Here is a 21,374-nt window from a genome sequence, read left to right as displayed (position 1 = left end):
TATTTTTGGAAATTTAGCTATGGGGACGTTGATATCATATAATCTGTTTAGACTGGTATAAAGGTTTGGTTTTTGTTTTCTAAGCCAGAAAGCGTTTACTTCAATATGGGCCTGCAAAATTTGGAGTTTTGGAAAAATGGGATGATTTTCTAATTGAGAAGCGCGGAGTAGGTATCTGTCAGCCAAATATTGGCGACGGAAATTTAGAGGAGGGTCAGCACACTCCACCTGAAGTGCTCTAACAGGGGAAGATCTCATAGCCCCTGTTACTATTCTGAGGGCTTTTGCCTGGTGTCGCGAATTTACGCGATTCCTGATAAAAGGTTAGTGAGAACTTTATTTACGTCTTTTTGATGTTGGTAACATTTATGAGATAGTTTTTGGCGGGAGAGAGAAAAAGAGGGTACCTTCTGTTAACAGTGAGAAAGGAACGCGTGGCGAGAGGTTTTTACGAGACGATTAAGAATGTGACTGGTGGCGAAAGAGGCCGAGACAGCAGAGTGCTCCCGTTTAACTAGAAGATTTCCCTGGTGAGTGCTTATGCTTAATTATAACGAGAGAAATACGTTGAGAGGTTAAGTAAGAGTAAGATTAAATATGGTGGAACGGGAAGGTCTATTGGGGAAGGTGGCAGGACCTCCAGGGACCTGCGGGTCCCACACAGAATAAGGTGAGAGTAGAGAAACTGGGATGACAGTTGGTCGGATCACTTGAAAGAGAAACCTACCACCGAGGGTGGCTCTTGGTCCGAACGATGGTGTCATACCTGGCTCTCACGGATTGTTGTAAGAGTAAATAAGCAATGAACCTTTCAACGTACGTCTCAGAACTTTATATCAAGGATAAACGTGTAAATGATGATGATTGAAACGACTAAATTAGTAACATACAAATCTATGTTATAGTCACTACCAGAAGTGGATACAAAATGGTGTAGAATGCTGGGATTTATTTTACAAAGCTAGAATTCTGTGTTGTCAATGAAAACTCAGACTTTCAGCTACTACCAGATAACCAGATGCCCTGATGAAGAGCCCTTGAGTAATAAGAACCTTGTAATAGGTACCGCTGAAGTGTCAGCAATGATGTCCTCAAAGAGTAGAGGTCATACTAGTTAAAGAACCTTGTAATAGGTACCGCTGAAGTGTCAGCAATGATGTCCTCAAAGAGTAGAGGTCATACTAGTTAAAGAACCTTGTAATAGGTACCGCTGAAGTGTCAGCAATGATGTCCTCAAAGAGTAGAGGTCATACTAGTTAAAGAACCTTGTAATAGGTACCGCTGAAGTGTCAGCAATTATGAGTCCTCAAAGAGTAGAGGTCATACTATTTAAAGAACCTTGTATTAGGTACGGCTGAAGGATCAGCATTCATGAGTCCTCAAAGAATAGATGTCATCTAGAAGGCATCATGAGTGAGAAAGAACCTTGTATTATTAGGTAGTATTGATAATTTCAAGTAAAATGACAGATTTAGAGCTGTACCTGTCTCTCTCTCTCCCTCGTACGTTTTCAGACGGATTTTCCACCGTGGATTGTATTGCGTATTTATTTCTGGAGTTGTGTGGTGGTTAAAGTGTAGAAACATAAAAATAAAAGATATATATATGTTAATGGTTAAGTTTTGAGTAAACTTTATTATTAATTAAGTTATTTTGTGTACTTATCGATAATTTGTCAGACGATAATCGATTTAGTATGAGTGAAAAAATAACGCGCCGGACCATAATCGATTCACGAATCGATCGTGAACTATGGAGTGGCAACACTGATAGGTTAGTTGTCTATGGACACCTTTTTGAAGACGTCAAACTGGTATCTCTTCTCCCATTGGACAAATGATTGTTGAGAACAACAGAGAATTTTCTTATTGGATGTTACATGGTTGTACGTGGATTTAATTGCAAACCAACTTGATGTTTTCGTTCATGTTTTGGCATATGGCCCCTGTACACACATGGCCAACGGTTCCACCAGCCCTTTGTGAAACCCCTTGGCCAAGATAAGAGCCGCTGTTTACACATTGGCGAACCAATCACTTGGCATTGGCTCTTCATGAAAGATGGACGTGGAATGGAAAAGTCTAGAAAATTCTAGGTCATAGACGTTGTCAGAAAAAATTGATTAAAAAATAATAACCCCGTAGTAAAATTAAATTATTTGAAATATTAACAATTTTTTGAATATTCTGATAAGAACATTTATCTTTTTTAGGAAATACATTAAACATTTGCAAGGTTATTTTATTTCCTAAAATCTACACTATTATTGGCATAGATAAACTTATTATTTTCGTAAATATTTCACTACTGTCCTCTCTGACGGCTGACGAGCAACTGAATGAAGCGCCAACGTGTAAACGCAGTTGGCCATTGGCGCCAAGATCCTTTGATGTGTGGACAAAAAACCGACACGAATCGGTTGGCCGGCAAGCGCAAGCGCCAACTGCTAACTTACGGCCAAGTAGCCCTCTACACACATGGCCAAGGGGGTTGGTGGAACTGTTGGCCATGTGTGTACAGCGGCCAATAGTTTGCAAGTTTGCTGTTTGGCTAGAAAATAAGTTTTTACCGGCGACGCTAAAGTGAATTTAGATACATTTTCGTGTGAAAGTTGTGTTTAAAGTGTGTAGGAAGAATCGGCGAGCAAACAAAAGTGGAATCCTACATTTTACGAAGGTCAATATCGTCGATTTTGCCAAGGACGATATCAAGAAGATATCATCGGTACATATACCGATTTCTAAGAAACCTTTAGAAGGTACGTGATGAAAAAAGTTGTTAGGGTATTAGATATATTTTAATTGTTAACTTGAAAGAAATTATGTTCACTCCTTCTGTGTGAGCTTTCTGTACTAGTAGATAGATATTTAAATTTGTTACAAGTTACTTTGAAAAACACAAACTTTTAAAGAGATTTTAAGTGTACCTATAAAATAGTTGTACAATAATACCGCCATATTGTATGCTTGCGTTATTTACAGGTTAAATAGGGTTAGTTGAGGATAATCCTACGGATGTCCCAAGATGGAACAGTTTTTAAAAGAACGAATTACTTTGAGGCAAGAAAAGCTCGGAGAGGATATACAAGGGGTAGAGCGATACTGGATCTTTATAAAGAAGGGACCGCCATTATAGATAATGATGTATTAAAAATACAGATTAGTTTGAAACAATGTTTAGAAATCCTTCAAAAGGACATAGACAGCTACATACAAACCGCATCTGAAGATACAAGTATACTCCATTCAGCTTTTAAAAGACAACTGGAAGCAGAGGCTATTTTAGTCGAGCTTAATCTGCTACTCAGCGGAAACTCCCAACAGAAAAATATTACAAAACATGTAAAACTTCCTAAACTTGAATTGATGAAGTTTAAAGGAGATATACTGAAATGGACAGAGTTTTGGGACAGATTCCTGGCTAATGTGCATTCACAGAGTTTGACAGACTCTGAGAAATTAGCATATCTGTTGAGTCTTTTGGAGGACGAGGCGAAGGACGCTGTACAAGGCCTCTCGATAACAAATTCCAATTACAAGCTAGCAATAGAAGCACTAAATGCTAGGTACGGAAACCAACAAAAGGTCATAGATTCTCATTATGAGGCGCTAACGAAAATAAGTTGTTGTGCATACTCTGCAGAAGAATGCAGGAAGAATTTAAATAAAATAGACACTCATCTAAGGGTACTGTCGTCTTTAAATGAAAATGTGGAAAGCAACTTCTTGCGGAGTCTCATCATGAACAAGTTTCCTGAAAGGGTCATATATGAATTAAATCTCTTATTACCTAACAATCAGACTATAACCAGTATTAGAAGTACTTTAGATGCTATCATAGTGGCATTAGAGAAGTCCAAGGTGAAGGAACCTATTCAAAGGGAGACGCCTGGCACCGCCACTACTGATGCATTAATTGCCATTGATAATAAACCTAGACCGAAATACAAAAGGGGCAAACGAATTTCAGGCTTCACACCTTTTACTAAACCATCATCGGAGATGCCGTCAGGAAATAATAGGAAGCGAAACGCTACGTTCACCAAGGAAAAGGGAATTAAGCGACCAAAATTAAGCTGTATTTTCTGCTCGGGATCACACTTTAATGATGAGTGCACATCTATTAAGACCATAGAGGGTAGAAAGAAAAGGTTAAGCGACCGCTGCTTTATTTGTTTGAAATTAGGCCATCGTGTGAATGAATGTAAGAGGCGAAAACCGTGTTACCATTGTAAAGGGCAGCACAATCGTGCTCTGTGCCCAAAGCGAGAACCTGCAGGTAAGAAAGAAGACCTGTCTAATAACTCAACATCTAATTTCTTGGGTCAATGCCTTAAAGCTAAATCTTTTTTGCAGACTGCAACAGCGCAGGTGATTCACAAAAATAAAAAACTAGAATGTAGATTACTTCTTGACTGCGGAAGTCAAAGAAGTTACATTACCACTGGACTTGCCAAAACCCTGGATTTGACTTTGAACAACATGGTTTCATTATTAATTTTTACCTTTGGAGCAGAGAAACCTACTGAAACTTTGAGCCCTTGCACTGATGTAGTAATCAAAACGAAACGAGGAGTAGACAAGAGTATCCACGTCAACGTTGTCCCTCGCATTACTAATAAGATTCCCACACAACATATCTCAAAACCAAGTGGAGTAGATATGATGGCAGACAGTGGCTCACAAGGAAGTAAAGAAATCAATATGCTCATTGGTAATGACTACTATTTTTCCTTTATTAGGAAAAATATGATACAACTGGACGACAATCTATTCTTAATAGATACAGATTTTGGATGGGTTATATCTGGTCGTCTCCGCTTAGAAAATCAAGAAGAAGACAATATTTTAACAGTTGTCACTTACCATCAAAGTAATAGAGGTTGTAAATGCTTCTCAGAACCGGATCTACCGTTGAGGCAATCTGATCTGAAATTCCTTTGGAGTCTGGAAAATATTGGAATAACTGATTCAGTAAAGGCTACTAGGGAAGAGAATGCTGTCCAACACTTTAATGATACCGTGGTATATCAAGGTGGCCGTTATTATGTGAAATGGCCATGGACAACATATCCGCCCGATGTACCAACCAACTATGGTCTAGCGTATGGCAGACTCAAGGGATTATTACAAAGGATGGATAAGTCTACACTACAAGAATATAATGAGATACTTATGGAACAACTGAAGAATGAGATAATAGAAGTTGTTCAAGCAGGATCAAATCTCCAATGTCAGTCTGTGCCTCCGATTCACTACCTTCCGCATCATATAATCAAACAGAGTGCCAAACGTGGTCGTATTGTATATGATGGGTCAGCAAGACTGAAAAATGAGCAAAGTCTTAACGAGTGCTTGTATAGAGGACCTTGCATGCTCCAAGATCTGACAGCGCTGCTCTTGAACTTTAGAGTGTATCAAATAGGTATTGTAGCTGACGTCGAAAAGGCTTTCTTGCAAATTGGCTTACAAGAAGAAGATAGAGATGTGACAAGGTTCATATGGTTAAAGGATATCAATAAACCATTGTCCGATGAAAACATACTACACCTAAGATTCTGCAGAATGCCTTTTGGAATTATTTCCAGTCCTTTCTTGCTGACAGCTACTATACGCTACCACATATCTCAAAAGAATAGTGATCTGCTAAAAAGGGTAGCGAACAAGTGTTATGTTGATAATATAGTGACTGGCACAAATGCTGTAGACGAGGCTGTTCGATTATATGATGAGACCAGGGAAACATTTGAAGAACTCTCCATGAACCTAAGAGACTGGACATCAAATGATGAGGCCTTTAACCAAGAAATACCAGAGACATATAGAGCAAAGGAGACAAATGAAATAAAAGTTTTAGGGCTGTTATGGGACAAGAGACAAGACATGCTTAAACTAAACCTAAATAAAGAAGTTATCATGGAAGGATTCTCAGAAGTTACTAAAAGGGAAGTCCTAAGAGTATTGGCATCAGTATATGATCCCTGCGGCATTGTATCCCCGTTACTCATGCCCATCAAGCTGTTTCTTCAAGAATTGTGGAGACTTGACTATAAGTGGGATGCTCCACTATCGCAAGATCAATACAGAAGATGGAAGAAGATAGAGAGTAACTTAAGAGAAATACACGAGGTTGAGATACCACGTTATTTGGGAACCAATGTCAACAAAGGATCCGTAAATGAATTACATTGCTTTGCGGATGCTGCCAAAGACTCCTACGCAGCTGTGGTATATTTCAGATCATGTAATGGCTCTGAAATAAAGACATTATTTTTATTATCAAAGAGTAGAGTTGCACCTTTAGAAAAGAAAAACAAGAAAGGGAAGAAAAATGAAAGAAAACTGACTATTCCACAACTGGAATTACTAGGCTGTGTGATCGGAAACCGATTATTGACATATCTGAAAGAAACCATAGAATTACCCATTGATAGACAATACTTATGGACAGACAGTTTAGTGGTTCTTAATTGGATTCATTCCAATAAACTTCTGCCACCTTTCATAAGCAACAGGATAGAGGAAATAAAGCGAAATGTTGGCCTAGAAACATACTACGTGAACACAAGAGAAAATGCAGCTGACATTGCGACCCGGCCTGAATTGTGGTCACAGAAAAAACAGGTATGGTTGGAAGGACCATCCTTTTTAGCCAGAAGTAAAGAGGATTGGCCGAAAGACATCCACCTTACTAGCCACCAGAACCTGGCATCTTTCTCAGCTGTAGTGGAGGGTCTGAAGGAACAGAATTTAGACAATGACATGACTGTAGAACCTTCAGATATAAACATGCCTGTAGAACTATCTGATAATCAGATACCTATGGAAGTTATCGAGGATGACGAACCACAACCTGACCAGAGTGAAGTAAAATCTCAGGTACAAGAGGTAAAAAACCTGCAAAGAAGATTCTTTCCCGATGAAACAAAAGGCAAACTGACAGACCTCAGTAGAAGTCTTGGTCTATTTACAGATGTAGATGGATTGTTGCGATGTAAAGGACGAATGATGCACGCTAATTGGTCATACGACATGAAATATCCAATTCTTCTGCCCAGAGACTGCGAATTCACAAGGAAAGTTGTTAAAGAAATACATGAGAAGAACTATCATGTAGGAGCACCCCATACTCTCGATCTGGTTCGTAAGCAGTTCTGGATTCCAAAAGGAAGACCAGTGGTGGAGAGAGTACTAAGAAAGTGTACTCAATGTGTAAAGTACGGTGGAGGCCCGTACCCACTGCCACCAACACCAGCGTTACCTGCAGAGCGTGCAAATTACAGCACACCGTTCACCTACACTGGAATTGATTATTTTGGACCTGTTTTCATAGATACCGAAAATGGACAACAAAAGAGATGGGTGTGTCTAATGACGTGCTTAGCAGTGAGAGCTATACACCTAGAAGTCATTAAGAACTTGACTGCAGATGAGTGTATTATGGCGTTGAGGAGGTTTATATCTACAAGAGGTATACCATTAGCCATAGTTTCAGACAACGCACTATACTTTAAACTGAGCTCTGAGATCCTGAAAAGTGAACACTGCGTAAAGAATAACATCAAGTGGAAATTTATTCCCCAATTGGCGCCTTGGCACGGTGCATTCTATGAAAGACTAGTGGGTTTAGTGAAGCACTGTATGAAGAGGACTTTGGAAAAACGATTATTGAATGATACTCAACTCCATACTATTATTAAGGAGATTGAGACTGTGATTAACAGTCGGCCTTTAACACGAGTTGGCCCTGATATGGAAGCGGTGCTTAGACCATGTGACTTTCTATCACTAGGACGCTGTTTAAACTTGGAGATGTCGGAGGATTATAGACCGGACCAAGATGACACTCAAGTGAAAAAGAACTTGTTCGAAAGTTGGAAAAGAGGTCAGAACATGCTGAACCACTTCAAGAACATGTTTATACACCAATATTTGATGAGCCTAAGAGAAAGGTATCAACACAGTCACAAGCAGCCAAGAGTGAAATCCCATCAGGAGCCAAGCGTTGGTGATTTAGTCCAGATAAAAGGTGAAAACAACAACAGAAACAACTGGCGGGTTGGCAAGATTGTCCAACTTATAAGAAGTGCGGATGGATTCTGTAGAGTAGCACATGTTAAGGTAGGAGACAATATCTTCATTCGGTCTATCGGACACCTGTATCCTTTAGAAATGGAGTGTCCACCTTCAGTTCAAGGAGACGTTAAACCCACTGATACGAGCGAATCTCAAGAAAGAGCTCAAAATCCTATATTAAATGATTTTGAGACAAGTCAAACAATTGAAATACCAAAGTTGAATGATCACGTCGAGATTGTTAAGGAAAACCAAGAGACATTACAGGAAAACCCTTTTACCCAATGTACACAAGGAAGAGAGTCTAATGATGACATTCCTGATGAGAGAGTACGCACAACACCACCACGATCAGTACACCCAGAAACTGACGAGACGCGGCTTGTAGACGAGGGAATCAATGAGGCCGAGATAGTAGAGCAAGATGAGGCTCAGCCACGAGAGGAAGTAGTGAGACGAGCCGCTGCGATAAGAGCAAGAGAACGAATCGCAGAGTGGACTCGTCAACTCTTCGCTATTTTATAAACCGTCCTCGTCGTTGGGAATGTCGCGAATTTACGCGATTCCTGATAAAAGGTTAGTGAGAACTTTATTTACGTCTTTTTGATGTTGGTAACATTTATGAGATAGTTTTTGGCGGGAGAGAGAAAAAGAGGGTACCTTCTGTTAACAGTGAGAAAGGAACGCGTGGCGAGAGGTTTTTACGAGACGATTAAGAATGTGACTGGTGGCGAAAGAGGCCGAGACAGCAGAGTGCTCCCGTTTAACTAGAAGATTTCCCTGGTGAGTGCTTATGCTTAATTATAACGAGAGAAATACGTTGAGAGGTTAAGTAAGAGTAAGATTAAATATGGTGGAACGGGAAGGTCTATTGGGGAAGGTGGCAGGACCTCCAGGGACCTGCGGGTCCCACACAGAATAAGGTGAGAGTAGAGAAACTGGGATGACAGTTGGTCGGATCACTTGAAAGAGAAACCTACCACCGAGGGTGGCTCTTGGTCCGAACGATGGTGTCATACCTGGCTCTCACGGATTGTTGTAAGAGTAAATAAGCAATGAACCTTTCAACGTACGTCTCAGAACTTTATATCAAGGATAAACGTGTAAATGATGATGATTGAAACGACTAAATTAGTAACATACAAATCTATGTTATAGTCACTACCAGAAGTGGATACACCTGGATAGCATCTAATTTTTTAAGATCTTTTTTGCGACATGGTTCTATTATTATGGAACCAAAGTCCATGAGTGATCTTATTAAGATAAGTGAAGTGCCCAAGTGACATTGAGTATTGACAGCTCAATTCTATTATCTTTGGGTAGCTCCGTCTTAAGGGCCACACCAGACGAGCTGATCAAATCGGTCGAAAGGAAATTGTAATATAGCCTCCAGGCTATGAGGATGAATTGCGGTGCGAATTCTTGGAGCGTAAAGCTAGGAACATACTACGCGGACGTCCGTCGTAAATCGACCGCGGACGGGAATCTGGACAATGAATTAAGCTAGGAACATACTACGCGGACGTCCGTCGTAAATCGACCGCGACCGCGACCGATCAGTGTGCACGGAACAAAACATCCAGCGAGCCAGATTTCGATCGGACGTCCATGCGCTCAAGGCCACGTCCACGTCCGTCGACCGATAGTTTGCACGGTCATGTGTAATTTCATTGTCCAGATTCCCGTCCGCGGTCGATTTACGACGGACGTCCGCGTAGTATGTTCCTAGCTTTAGGTAGTCACCTGGAAGTGCGAAATTACAATTTTCTTTGGCTCGACAAAATTTCGTCTATTTTTTTTAAAGTTTAATTTGCCGTTCATTTCCAGTGACAAACGGCACAACAAACTTTAGTTGTCATACCAGTTGTGACGTACCCACGACGTACCAACAACAATCGAATAGACAACGCGCCACCTGTGCTTACTTTTTTGACGTGATAACGTCTTATAACTCGTTACTACGGGCTGCATGCACGAAAAAGATGACGTCGTTGTCCCGTTCCGCAAAGCGAGAGCGCGGCACGAACGAGAGAGAAGCGTGATCGGCTCAGTTCGGTTCGTGCTGCATCTATACCCTTCCACTCGATTTGCCTAGCGTAAAAGATATGCATGTGAACTGTTTTCGTCAAATTTAATAATGTTTATAAAGTGAAGTGAACATAGTGTACTTTGTAGCGCGGCGATAGAATCGCGGAGTGAGCCGCCCCTGTCTATACTACTGTAATGTTTGACGTTATCACGTCAAACTACCGTCCGTAAACCGACTTTACAGACAACCAATTTTGTTTTGAAGAGGACTTAGCACATGCGCGGATCCAGGGGGGGGGGTGTCATGGGGGTCATGATCCCCCCCTGGAGCCTAAGTTGGCCGTACAAATAGACCACGTGATTCCCCTGGGGCCCCGGGCCTTTACCACGTGACCCCCCCCCCGGGCACGAAGCTGGATCCGCGCTTGAGTTAGCAACTACAGCGAGACCACTAACAAATAGGATTTTGGTTTTCTACTTTTGTAGCTCCGTAACCCCTTGATCGAACCGGCTCATAATATGTTCAAGAAGGTAAATATGACGACCTCAGCAATACGTCTACCCATTACATTTACAAGAATTTCGCTCAAAGTTAATAACATGGAATTGCAGAAACGTGAGTAGCGAGTCGTGTCGTAGTATCTTCTTAGTAGTCTGTGAGTCGTGTGGAGTTCAATTGAAGAACATCGCTTCGCTCGTTCGATCAAGTTACCGTACAGTCCGTTACATTAACACAGGGTGTAACTTTGGCCCGCATATATTAATAAAGAGATGACTGATATAGGCTTCCGTTGTAGGTAAATTAATGTTATTAAAACTACTATTATTATGTACTTTATGTTTTATTTAGAAACTTGCTTAAACGCTAGTATGCTATCGCTGCATGAACTGTTAGCTATTACACATATCAAACATTTAGACAGGCTGATAATTTATATTGCTTTATACAGAAAATAACATAAATCCAACCATATCACCTGTTCTTTATGGAGGCTACAGTAACTACTTATTCAGAACAATGAATGAAAACAAAATCTCGCTAAACGTAAAATTTCTATGAGGCATACAATTTTTATAGTATGTGTATTGAAACTTGAATAGTTTTCACCGGAGTGATTCAACAGGTGTGGCCGTAACTCTCATTTCCTGCTGCACTTGAAGTCTCACTACACATAGTATACATACATGAAGGGCGCTCCACAGGTGAGCCCTAACTGTTCTCCTCTTCTACTCTTGTAGTCGCAGCGGCTACAAAAGCTCCTCGTTAGTGTGAGTAAAGACACATGTAACTCCGTATATGCAGATAAAGTCTAAGAAAATTGTACTGTTAAGAAAAAGGTACGGTGGCCTAGATGGCGTTACTCTTTTGGTTGACTCTCGACTAGATGGCGCTAGTAATATTTGACATTTTAAGAGGCTTTACGCCTAGGTAAAATACTTCAAATCAAATTATGAAGAAAGTATAGGTAATTTTAACTAACTGTTGATTATATGTAATACTTTGATCTTAATTTGAGTAAGAGTCAAAACTTGAATTGATTGAGTGTTATAATATACACGTGAAAAAAAAAAACATTTTTTTGCTAAAATTTATTTATTTATTTATTTTATTGGTATTCAGGTTAACAACAGCTGTAAATATAACTAAGACATACTACTGCATATAAGAAGGCCAATAACAGTCATCCATTAAATTACATTTTGTAAGAATTAATTTAACAAATGTTATATAAACAATTAAGATGTGCAATACACACAAATGCTCGAACGACTAAAGTACATACAGGTTGTTGATTAAGTATTCTTATAATTACGTAATTTAAGGCTTCAATAGCTATCCACCTACTTAATTCATTAGAATACTAGTATAAATACCCATAAGTCAGACACCAACAAAACTTACGTGAAGAATTTACAAAAGTACCCACCAGACCATGCCCAATAAATAGCATTCCCCTAGTACCCAGTATAGGTTACGAAACAGTTAAAATATACAAAAGTAGTACTACCTACTCTAATACTGATTTTATTTTAATACTGATTTAGGTTCTGTTTTTTTTTATTATCCATTTAAGTTTCATTAAAATTTTCGTTTTCACTGAGCAAAATAGCATAAATGTCTTTTTTATATCTATGTTTACACCCTACAAAAGGATCAGAATAGGAAAATAGTTCAGTTTAATTAGTCAATTTCGAGTGATTGCTCAGTTGAGAATTTGAGATTCCTTAATACAAGTCACTAAGGTATATCTAAATTGTATGTTATTATGTCACAATAGCCCTGTCAAAGCAAGTAACAGGGAGATAATGTCGATCGCTACAAAGCCCCTTTTTCAGTTCATTCATATACAAATACAAGTAAATCTCGCCTTAATGGTAACCAACAAAGTGGGACGTTTTACTAAACGCACTCACAAAATCTCATTTACGTTACATCACAGTGAAAAAGTATGAGCGGTATTTAGGGAATAAGGCCTCTTAAGAATATGGGTTAAAATTTCAAAACTGAAGTTCAAAAGTTTTATGCCTGTGTCGAGTCATGTCAGTCTATGTACTGTGACTACACATTTTACTTTGATAGTGACACTATACTCGATCCTCTTTGGTGTGCGAAATCAGATGAGACTTTAAATGTGCTTTTCGTCTACATTTGTAGTCACAGTGGCTACAACTAAAAGGCTTTTCGTCAGTGTGAGTCATCAGGTGTGTCCGTAATAGATATTTCCGTTTACATTTGTAGTCACAGTGGCTACAACTAAAAGGCTTTTTGTCTGTGTGAGTCATAAGGTGGTTCCGTAAAAATGATTTTCTTTTACACCTATAGTCACAGTGGCTACAATTAAAAGGCTTCTCTTCAGTGTGAATCATCAGATGGGCCTGTAATTCAACGTTTCGTCTACACTTGTAGTCACAGTGGCTACAACTAAAAGGCTTCTTGTCAGTATGAGTCATCAGATGAACCTGTAATTGAGGTTTTCGTTTGCACTTGTAGCCACAGTGGCTACAATTAAAAGGCATCTCGTCGCCGTGAGTCACCAGGTGAGACTTTAATTCTGCTTTGCTTCTACACTTGTAGTCACAGTGGCTACAACTTAAAGGCTTCTCGTCAGTGTGAGTCATCAGGTGCCTCTGTAAATCTGGTTTTCGTCTAAACTTGTAGTCACACTGAGTACACCTAAAAGGCTTATCGTCAGTGTGAATCATCAGGTGAGACTTTAATCGTGCTTTGCTTCTACACTTGTAGTCACAGTGGCTACAACTAAAAGGCTTCTTGTCAGTGTGAGTCATCAGGTGCCTCTGTAAATCTGGTTTTCGTTTACACTTGTAGTCACATTGAGTACACCAGAAAGGTTTATCGTCTGTGTGAGTTCTCAGACGAGTCTGTATATCTGTGTGTGTTTGATGTCGTTTTGAACCACAATTTTCTGTTTTTGAATGATGTAAAGGTGAGTGAGTGTTTACGTGTTTCTTTAAAAACAGCTTATCCCAGAACAGTTGGCTACAATGGTGACACTGATAGACGGTGGCGATGGCACTGGGTGTGTGTGCGGGCTCGGCGGACGCGAGAGCGGACGCTGCGACACGATTATATAGCGCGGCCGGGGCGACTACGGGGCGGTGCGGGCGCTCCGGCCCCAGCACGAGCTCGTCCTTCACCTCGTGCTTGGTGTACAAGTCGGCCAGCATGGCTCCCTCGCTCACGCCGCACCCGGCCGTGCTGTCCGACCACTCCTCCTTCACGCGCTTCTCTTCATCCAGGAATACAGCTTCTTCCTTCACAGGGGCTGAAACAAATGGTTATATATATAACTTATAATTACAATTCGATCAAGTTACGTATATATGTATTTATGTATGTATGTAACTTTAATATTCAGGGTGTCCACTACTAAACCCAAAAAAATCCCTGACTTTTCCCTGACCGTTTCAGAAAATTTCCCTGACCAAATTTTCATTCTATGATGACATTTTTACCACTTTTGCTTAGGGTTGCAAAAAAAACGGTTTTTTTCTGTCTTGAAAAAAAAAAAAAAAACACCTGAAAAAAGCAGTTTTTTAGGCATCCGTACCACAAAAAGGAAAAACAGAACCCTTATAGGATTACTTGTGCGTCTGTCTGTCCATCTTTTTGTCTGGAATATGTTTGTAATCTCGAAATATTAAAATTTGCAAGGCAGCTCATACTTTTATACAATTCCTACGGTTGTTTTACCTTTATGTTAACTAACAAACTTTAATTTCTGGTTTTATAAAAATAAGAGCGAATGTGGTGGTTGGCATGCCGGGCGCGGTGCCGGCGCGGCGGCGGCGGCGCCTGTTCGCGGCGGCCGGCGCACCGCTCGAGCCCGAGCTGCTCTTAACCGCATCATGTTGGAGACAGGCGATATTGACATATTTGCTGATAGTGTTGGTGTGTTTTACAGAAAACTCTTAAGGTTCATAGACTCTACACACCTTAGGTAATTAATGTAATAACCATAGTTTAACTTTTAAGTGTGTTTGATTTTATTTATGTCAATTTAACATGTACATAATTATATTACCACATTAGTGCTTTGGTGAAATACTGTTAACTTTTGTGTATTTTTAATAAATAAATAAATAAAAAAACGTGAAAAAAGTCCCAGAATCGGGCCCCTTTTGCTATACTCTGACCGCCCCTGTCTATACTACTGTAATGTTTGACGTTATCACGTTAAACTACCGTCCGTAAACCGACTTTACAGACAACCAATTTTTTTCTTAAAAATTATTATTTTTAGTAAACTGATGACTTCTATCTTGCCACCAAATTATTCAGAAATAACCGAATTAAATGAAACTTCAAAATTAAGCAGCTCTATGACTCTTGTTTATGGTAGAATGCCATCAGTTTTTAGATACTTATTTTTACGGATTTGTGTTTTTTGTCCATAATTTTTTTTAAAACCTACTAATTTAGGAGTTAGAGTGGTGCAAAGTTGCAACATTTTCCCGTAGCATTACTAAGGCGCCAGAGACAGAAAGCGATATCGACGGAGCCCCGCTTATTACAGAAACTGCACAAAATAGGAGCCTTCGGCCGTTTGAAGATACCTAACGAACCTAACCTATACCTATATAAAAGTCGTCATTTTGTATCCTAGACCGTTTGCGAGACACGCGTTAATTTTATTAAAGTGCTAGTGCCATTTACTAATCTTAGAACCCTAATATCTCAGTAAATATTAATGGAGAAGAAAAAGTTTATATAACAAAACATCCTTATTTAACCGTGTTCTATATGATTTATCAATATTAACATAGGTTATATTGGTAAAAAAAATCATCGTAAATTTATTAAGTCTCTGGCGCCTTAGTAAATACTATGGGAAAATTCGCAACTTCGTACTGCTCTAACTCCTAAATAAGTAGGTTTTTCAAACAACTTCATTCTATAAAAGATGCTTATTTTAATGCAATCTTTCAAGTTTTTAAATTACAAACACTCAAAAATAATAAACACGGGCGCGCCATCTGTCGCAGCTGTGGTGCTTTACTCAGGCCACACGCTACAACCATACCGAGCGCATCGATCAGCCGCTTAGTTCCAACGCGCGCCAATAGATGGCGCTTAAGCTATATTGGGAAACGGGACAATGACGTCATCTTTTTCGTGCATGCTGCCCGTAGTAACGAGTTATTAGACGTTATCACGTCAAAAAAAACCGCCCTCCTTTGGGGTTCTGGTAATAAATACTTTCAAATGTTGGATTATGTTATCAATTCGTGTGTATATTTTTTAATGTTTGTTATTTGATTGTTTGTTGTGCCTGTGTGGTGACGGGTTGCCTGTGTGGTGACAGGTTAAGAATTTCACCACCCCCTTTCTTCCCGTGGGTATCGTAGAAGGCGACTATGGGATATGGGTTAAATTGTGGCGTAGGCGAGAGGCTGGCAACTTGTCACTGCAATGACAGTTTCGTTTTCTTTCAACCCCTTATTTGCCAAGAGTGGCACTGAAGCTTTAGTAGTTTCATGTGTTCTGCCTACCCCTTTATGGGATACAGGCGTGACTGTATGTATGTTATTCGATATCTCCGTCATTTCTGAACCAATTTTGAAATTTGGATGACGGACGCATGTCACCAGTAACGTATGCGGAATGAAATCTGGACAAAGTTTTGATATCGTACAGAGTAAGTAAATAAATAAACTAAAATAATGTATAAATGCCAGATTAAAGTTTACATATCTGTCATTTAAACTGGTAAGTTTCATGAGTATTGGATTCCTTTTCTCGAAATGATGGTCAATCGAGAAGGACGACCTAGCGAAACAGTTTGTAATTTCTACATACCAATTTTCTGTGACCGAATGCAAAGCCCGAGGAAAGTTTTGTAGGAAGGGTTAGAAGCTAACAGTCAATTTATAATATTTTTGCGTCCTTTTTCTTTACAAAAACTACCGCAACAAAGCGTGGTTCAAGAAAACATTACAGCATTGGCAAGTTTTCTGGGAGAGATTTGATTAAAAGAAATGTCGGCCCCCTAAGGCACAAAATCTTACAGAGAGCTCGAGACAGCATTCGAATGGGGCAGCGAAAGTGATAAAAATTATCTTGAAGACATGAGTATCGATACACATTCAAAAAAAGTTAGGCCTATATTATTATAAAGTTAGGTCTTCAAAAATAAAATAAAAAACTTTGAAAATGCTGCTACGCCGTTAAGTCAAAAAATGTAAAAAACAGCTGTTTTTGCATTTCTGGGTTTCTGAATGACTAATTATATGTCGAGTAAATGGAATTTCACGACAAGAAAACTATTATTTTGAGAACACTAATAATCCTACGGACAAGAATGTGAAAAATGTCGAGCACACGAAGCTTCTTTAAAAAGTTATCACATGGAAGATGAATTTGGACCTTAAAAATTGGTTTTGTCGACACCGATGGACATAAAGTATCACAAGTTCTGTTAGAAGTAGGGATTGCAGTACCGGTACTGTTTTAAAGAACCGGGATTTTCGGTACCGAAGCAATATGGAACCGGGATTTCCCGGGATTTTCGGTACTTTCGGGACTGGTCTAATTTTTTCGCTTTTTCAAATATATCAACATATTTTTTGGCATTTTTTATCTTTTATTGATATATTACCATAACTGAACCGCACCGGCTTCGCTCGGCGTATTATTTTATCTGCCTTTTTTATTTCATAGTCATTTTCATAGTGAGATTATACCGTGCAACAACCACAAAAAATCGTGAAGAATTCTGCAACCTACTACTACTACTATCTGGCTACCATAGGCAGGCACCAATGGTTACCGTTGCAATACATTGCTCCGATTAAGCGATCTGCCATTACTGGGAGATGTTTAATCGCTTAGTAAAAGAAATAAGACAAATACTATTAAAGAAATATAATAATTTATTATCGACCGGTAGTAAAACCTCACAAAATTCCCCAAACATGTTATTTGAATCAAAGAATATAAACTCCAGGAAACAAAACATTTGAGATGGTGCACTATTTTTTTGCTAGTCAGAGGGATCGTTCTCGAGAACATTTCTATGGAATACCGTAATATCACAATATATCTAAACATCTTTTTAAAAGTTAAGCATGTTTAAATAAATAAATAAATATTGGGGACATCTTACACAGATCAACTTAGCCCCAAACTAAGCAAAGCTTTTACTATGGGTGCTAAGCGATGTTTATAGCAGTTATCATTAAAAGTTAGACATAAGCCATTGCCGAATTTTTTTCTAGACCTACATTTATGTATCAGAGCGACAATTCCACCATACATTATTTTGTTATAAGTCGATCGGTACGTGCGGGCAGGGTTTTCGATTGAAGCTCTTAGCAGCGTGATTTTCACCGACTTTTAGCACATATGTCATGTTTTAATAATTAATTTATAATAAGAAAACCTTAAACATTCCTCAAGAATCACTCTCTTTATATATAGGTGAAAAACGCATAAATATCCGTTTGGTAGTTTTTGAGTCTATCGCAAAATTTGCGAACACGGTTTTATAACATGCAGAGAAATGAGTCAAATGAGATTGAGAGAGAAAACACAACTGAATATAACAAACCTTCACCAAAAATACAAAACTCGACTACTGAACTGGCTAGTGGGGCTAGCTAGGGTATCGCGGTGGCTACGGCTGCCAGGCTGCCACTGCCACACGCTATTAAATAGTGATTAAGCGCGTGTTACTGTACCTACGCCTATTTTTTAACTGTTTAAATAATATAAACAGAAATAAATAAATGTTGTAGCAAAAAATGTCACTAAAAATATTTCCCGAAAGTACCGAAAGTACCGGGATTTTTCAAGTTGATTTCCCGGTTCTTTGCTTGGCCAAAAATCCCGGGAATTCCCGGTACTTTCGGTACCGGTATTTCCCGGGAGCAAACCCTAGTTAGAAGCCTCACATTGGCGAAAACTAACTCTTTTATTTATCGATATTCAATACATAATTAAAATCACGAAAGATATCAAAAATAAACTATGTTATATTAATTTTATAAGACATTGAATTTTGTCCAGATTTCATTCCGCATACGTTATAAAGCGACTTCTCGTTCTTAACGACCGCGCTTAACCAAAAGACATATTTATACTTGGTAGCGTAAATTTGTATGCGTTTGGTAAGCGTTGGGAATGCACCATAGCTACTTGCATGAGTTTAGTTCCTCAAGCCGGTTAGTAACATATTTCTACCCACTTTGTAAACAAACGAATGTTTTGTTATAATCATTTATTTATACAGTATAATATATAACACTGTCTGCATGTTAGTCGTAAGATAGATATACTGAAACATAATTGTATTCTCAAGTAAGCGAATTTATGTAAATTCTTAGTGAGAATAAAGTTCTTAAACCTTAAGTCACTATAAGTGTGCCGTTCAGATTTGAGGAGTTCCGTTCTGACCATCATCAGCAGTTCCACTGCACCAAATGTCACTGTTCTGAACGTAAGTGCATGCTGTTCTTATAAAAATACCAAAGTCACTATTAGTGTGCCGTTCAGATTTGAGGAGATCCATTCTGACCATCATCAGGAGTTCCACTGCACCAAATGTCACTGTTCCGTACGTAAATGCATGCTGTTCCTTTAAAAACACAAAAATCACCATATGTATGCCTTTCAGATTTGAGGAGTTCCCTCGATTTCTCCAGGATCCCACCACCAAAACTGGGTTCTGAGAAAAATGGGACCAATCTGTATGCATATGTATACATTAAATAAAAAAAAAAATTCCAAAATCGGTCCAGTAACGGCGGAGATATCAAGAAATAAACATTAAAAAAAAATACAGACTTATTGAGAACCCCTTTCCTTGAGATTTGGAAGGCAGTTAAAAATATCAAGACGAATTCTTAGTAATGTTGTTAAGAGAGTTGAGTTCATGTATAAAATAATAAAAAAATAATACTCCGAGTAAACATGAACGAGTTTTACTTACTGCATTAACCATGAGATAAGGTATAAAACATATTAGTTTGTTACTCCACAGATATAAGGAAATAGTGTTACATTGCAAGTGTCCTTAACTGGACCCAGAAAACTGTGTACCTCCTATGATGGACAAGGAACAATTTACGAAACCAAAATTTACAACAAACAATCCTATGTTAAACCAGGGGCGGCTCACTCCGCGATTCTATCGCCGCGCTACAAGTACATGCTGGGGGCCGCGAGTTCGCGGCCTAATCAGGGGTGGCGCGCGTTCTCACGGAACGCACGTTCGTACTTTCCGTTGTTACTTTACGTCGCAAATACTTTTTTAAGGTTCATATGGGATGTCCGCGTGTGGAATGGCTAATAATGCTTAGTTAAATAGCCATCATGAATAAAGTAGTACAATCTTACACAGATCTACTATTGATTGTCCCACGGAAAAGTTCAATAAGGCTTGCGATGTTGGGACTTAAACAAAAATATATGAATACTGTATATATACCTAGAGAGTACCCAAAACTTGACTATAATAGTATAACATTTTATCAGAGTATTAATTCGTTTTAATCCATAGGCAACCCTATCGTCCGACGCTGCGCACGTGCGGCTCGTTTCTTTGTTAGAATTTTGTAGGCATTTAAAAAGGCGGCATTTTGTGAACATCAAAGCAGTGGGCCTTCTGTACTTGTACTATTATATATTCTGTGGTTAAACTAACCCAAAAAATTTTTTTTTGGGGTATATAAAACTGACTCATTGAGTATCAGTTGGCTTTAAGCAACTTAGAATGCATTAGAACTCTTTTTTTTTTGTATATTCTGTGTGTATTGTGGCAAGCAAATAAACGGATATCTATCTGGCACGCAGTTGTTTGCCAGGAAACTTAGCGCGCGCTATTATGATAAATATTAATAACACGCATCAACAGATCACACAAGTATTGTGAGTAGTGATATCGGAGTAGATCGCGGTTATTGTATGAGCTTACCCATTTCCCACTGGTCCGTTTCGGGCTCCAGCTTCACGCGCGCCGGCGACATGCTGCCAGACGCGGCACTCGTCTCCATCTCTCACTCTCAAAAGTTATACTTTTGTGCTCAAAACGTCTTACTCGAGATGTTTAGATGTGCTCCTATCGAAACAAATACGAAATGCAAATATTGCAAGTAAAATACGCTTTGAGATGAAGACAAAGACGCACTGCCACTGACAGATAAGTGAAGTGCCCAAGTGACATTGAGTATTGACAGCTCAATTCTATCATCTTTGGGTAGCCCCGTCTTAAGGGCCACACCAGACGAGCTGATCAAATCGGTCGAAAGGAAATTGTAATATAGCCTCCAGGCTATGAGGATGAATTGCGGTGCGAATTCTTGGAGCGTAAAGCTAGAAACATACTACGCGGACGTCCGTCGTAAATCGACCGCGGACGGGGATCTGGACAATGAATATACACTTAACCGTGCAAACTATCGGTCGACGGACGTGGACGTGGCCTTGAGCGCATGGACGTCCGATCGAAATCTGGCTCGCTGGATGTTTTGTGACCGTGCACACTGATCGGTCGCGGTCGCGGTCGATTTACGACGGACGTCCGCGTAGTATGTTCCTAGCTTAAATATCGCGACCAGGGTAATCTTGGGGCGGAGCGATAGTCTGTTAATGGTATGTATTGAGGTATAATGTACTAGGACACGGCGAACAAAAAGTTTGCGCCACGAACATAAGTCCAGTGGACTTATGTTGCCTCAGTCAGTCTCTGCGCGTGGTGGGAGGAGGTTGTCTCTGACTGCACACAAATAAAATGAAAAATGCCTTCCTGT

General features: G+C 39.4%; 3 protein-coding genes across 3 annotated transcripts; 2 read left to right on the top strand and 1 right to left on the bottom strand.

Moving 5' to 3' along the window:
* The first annotated feature begins 3,102 nt into the window (after window positions 1-3,102).
* LOC125239169 lies at window positions 3,103-4,485 on the top strand. Its single transcript, XM_048146682.1, has 2 exons — window positions 3,103-4,278; window positions 4,356-4,485. The coding sequence occupies exons 1-2, from the start codon at window positions 3,366-3,368 to the stop codon at window positions 4,385-4,387; spliced, it is 945 nt and encodes a 314-aa protein (XP_048002639.1). The 5' UTR covers window positions 3,103-3,365; the 3' UTR covers window positions 4,388-4,485.
* A 23-nt stretch (window positions 4,486-4,508) lies between these two features.
* LOC125239152 lies at window positions 4,509-9,250 on the top strand. The gene is made up of 2 exons (XM_048146654.1): window positions 4,509-8,651; window positions 8,749-9,250. The coding sequence occupies exon 1, from the start codon at window positions 4,662-4,664 to the stop codon at window positions 8,598-8,600; it is 3,939 nt and encodes a 1,312-aa protein (XP_048002611.1). The 5' UTR covers window positions 4,509-4,661; the 3' UTR covers window positions 8,601-8,651; window positions 8,749-9,250.
* A 1,692-nt stretch (window positions 9,251-10,942) lies between these two features.
* LOC125239167 (gastrula zinc finger protein XlCGF46.1-like) lies at window positions 10,943-20,763 on the bottom strand. The gene is made up of 2 exons (XM_048146679.1): window positions 20,540-20,763; window positions 10,943-13,891 (listed from the first exon to the last, which is right to left on the bottom strand). The coding sequence occupies exons 1-2, from the start codon at window positions 20,616-20,618 to the stop codon at window positions 12,693-12,695; spliced, it is 1,278 nt and encodes a 425-aa protein (XP_048002636.1). The 5' UTR covers window positions 20,619-20,763; the 3' UTR covers window positions 10,943-12,692.
* Between the last annotated feature and the right edge of the window lie 611 nt (window positions 20,764-21,374).

Source organism: Leguminivora glycinivorella, chromosome 25 (genome assembly GCF_023078275.1).
Source record: "Leguminivora glycinivorella isolate SPB_JAAS2020 chromosome 25, LegGlyc_1.1, whole genome shotgun sequence".
Taxonomy (NCBI): Eukaryota; Metazoa; Arthropoda; class Insecta; order Lepidoptera; family Tortricidae; genus Leguminivora; species Leguminivora glycinivorella.
The sequence above is the reverse complement of the archived record's forward strand: the minus strand, read 5'-3'. Positions and strand labels throughout refer to the sequence as shown.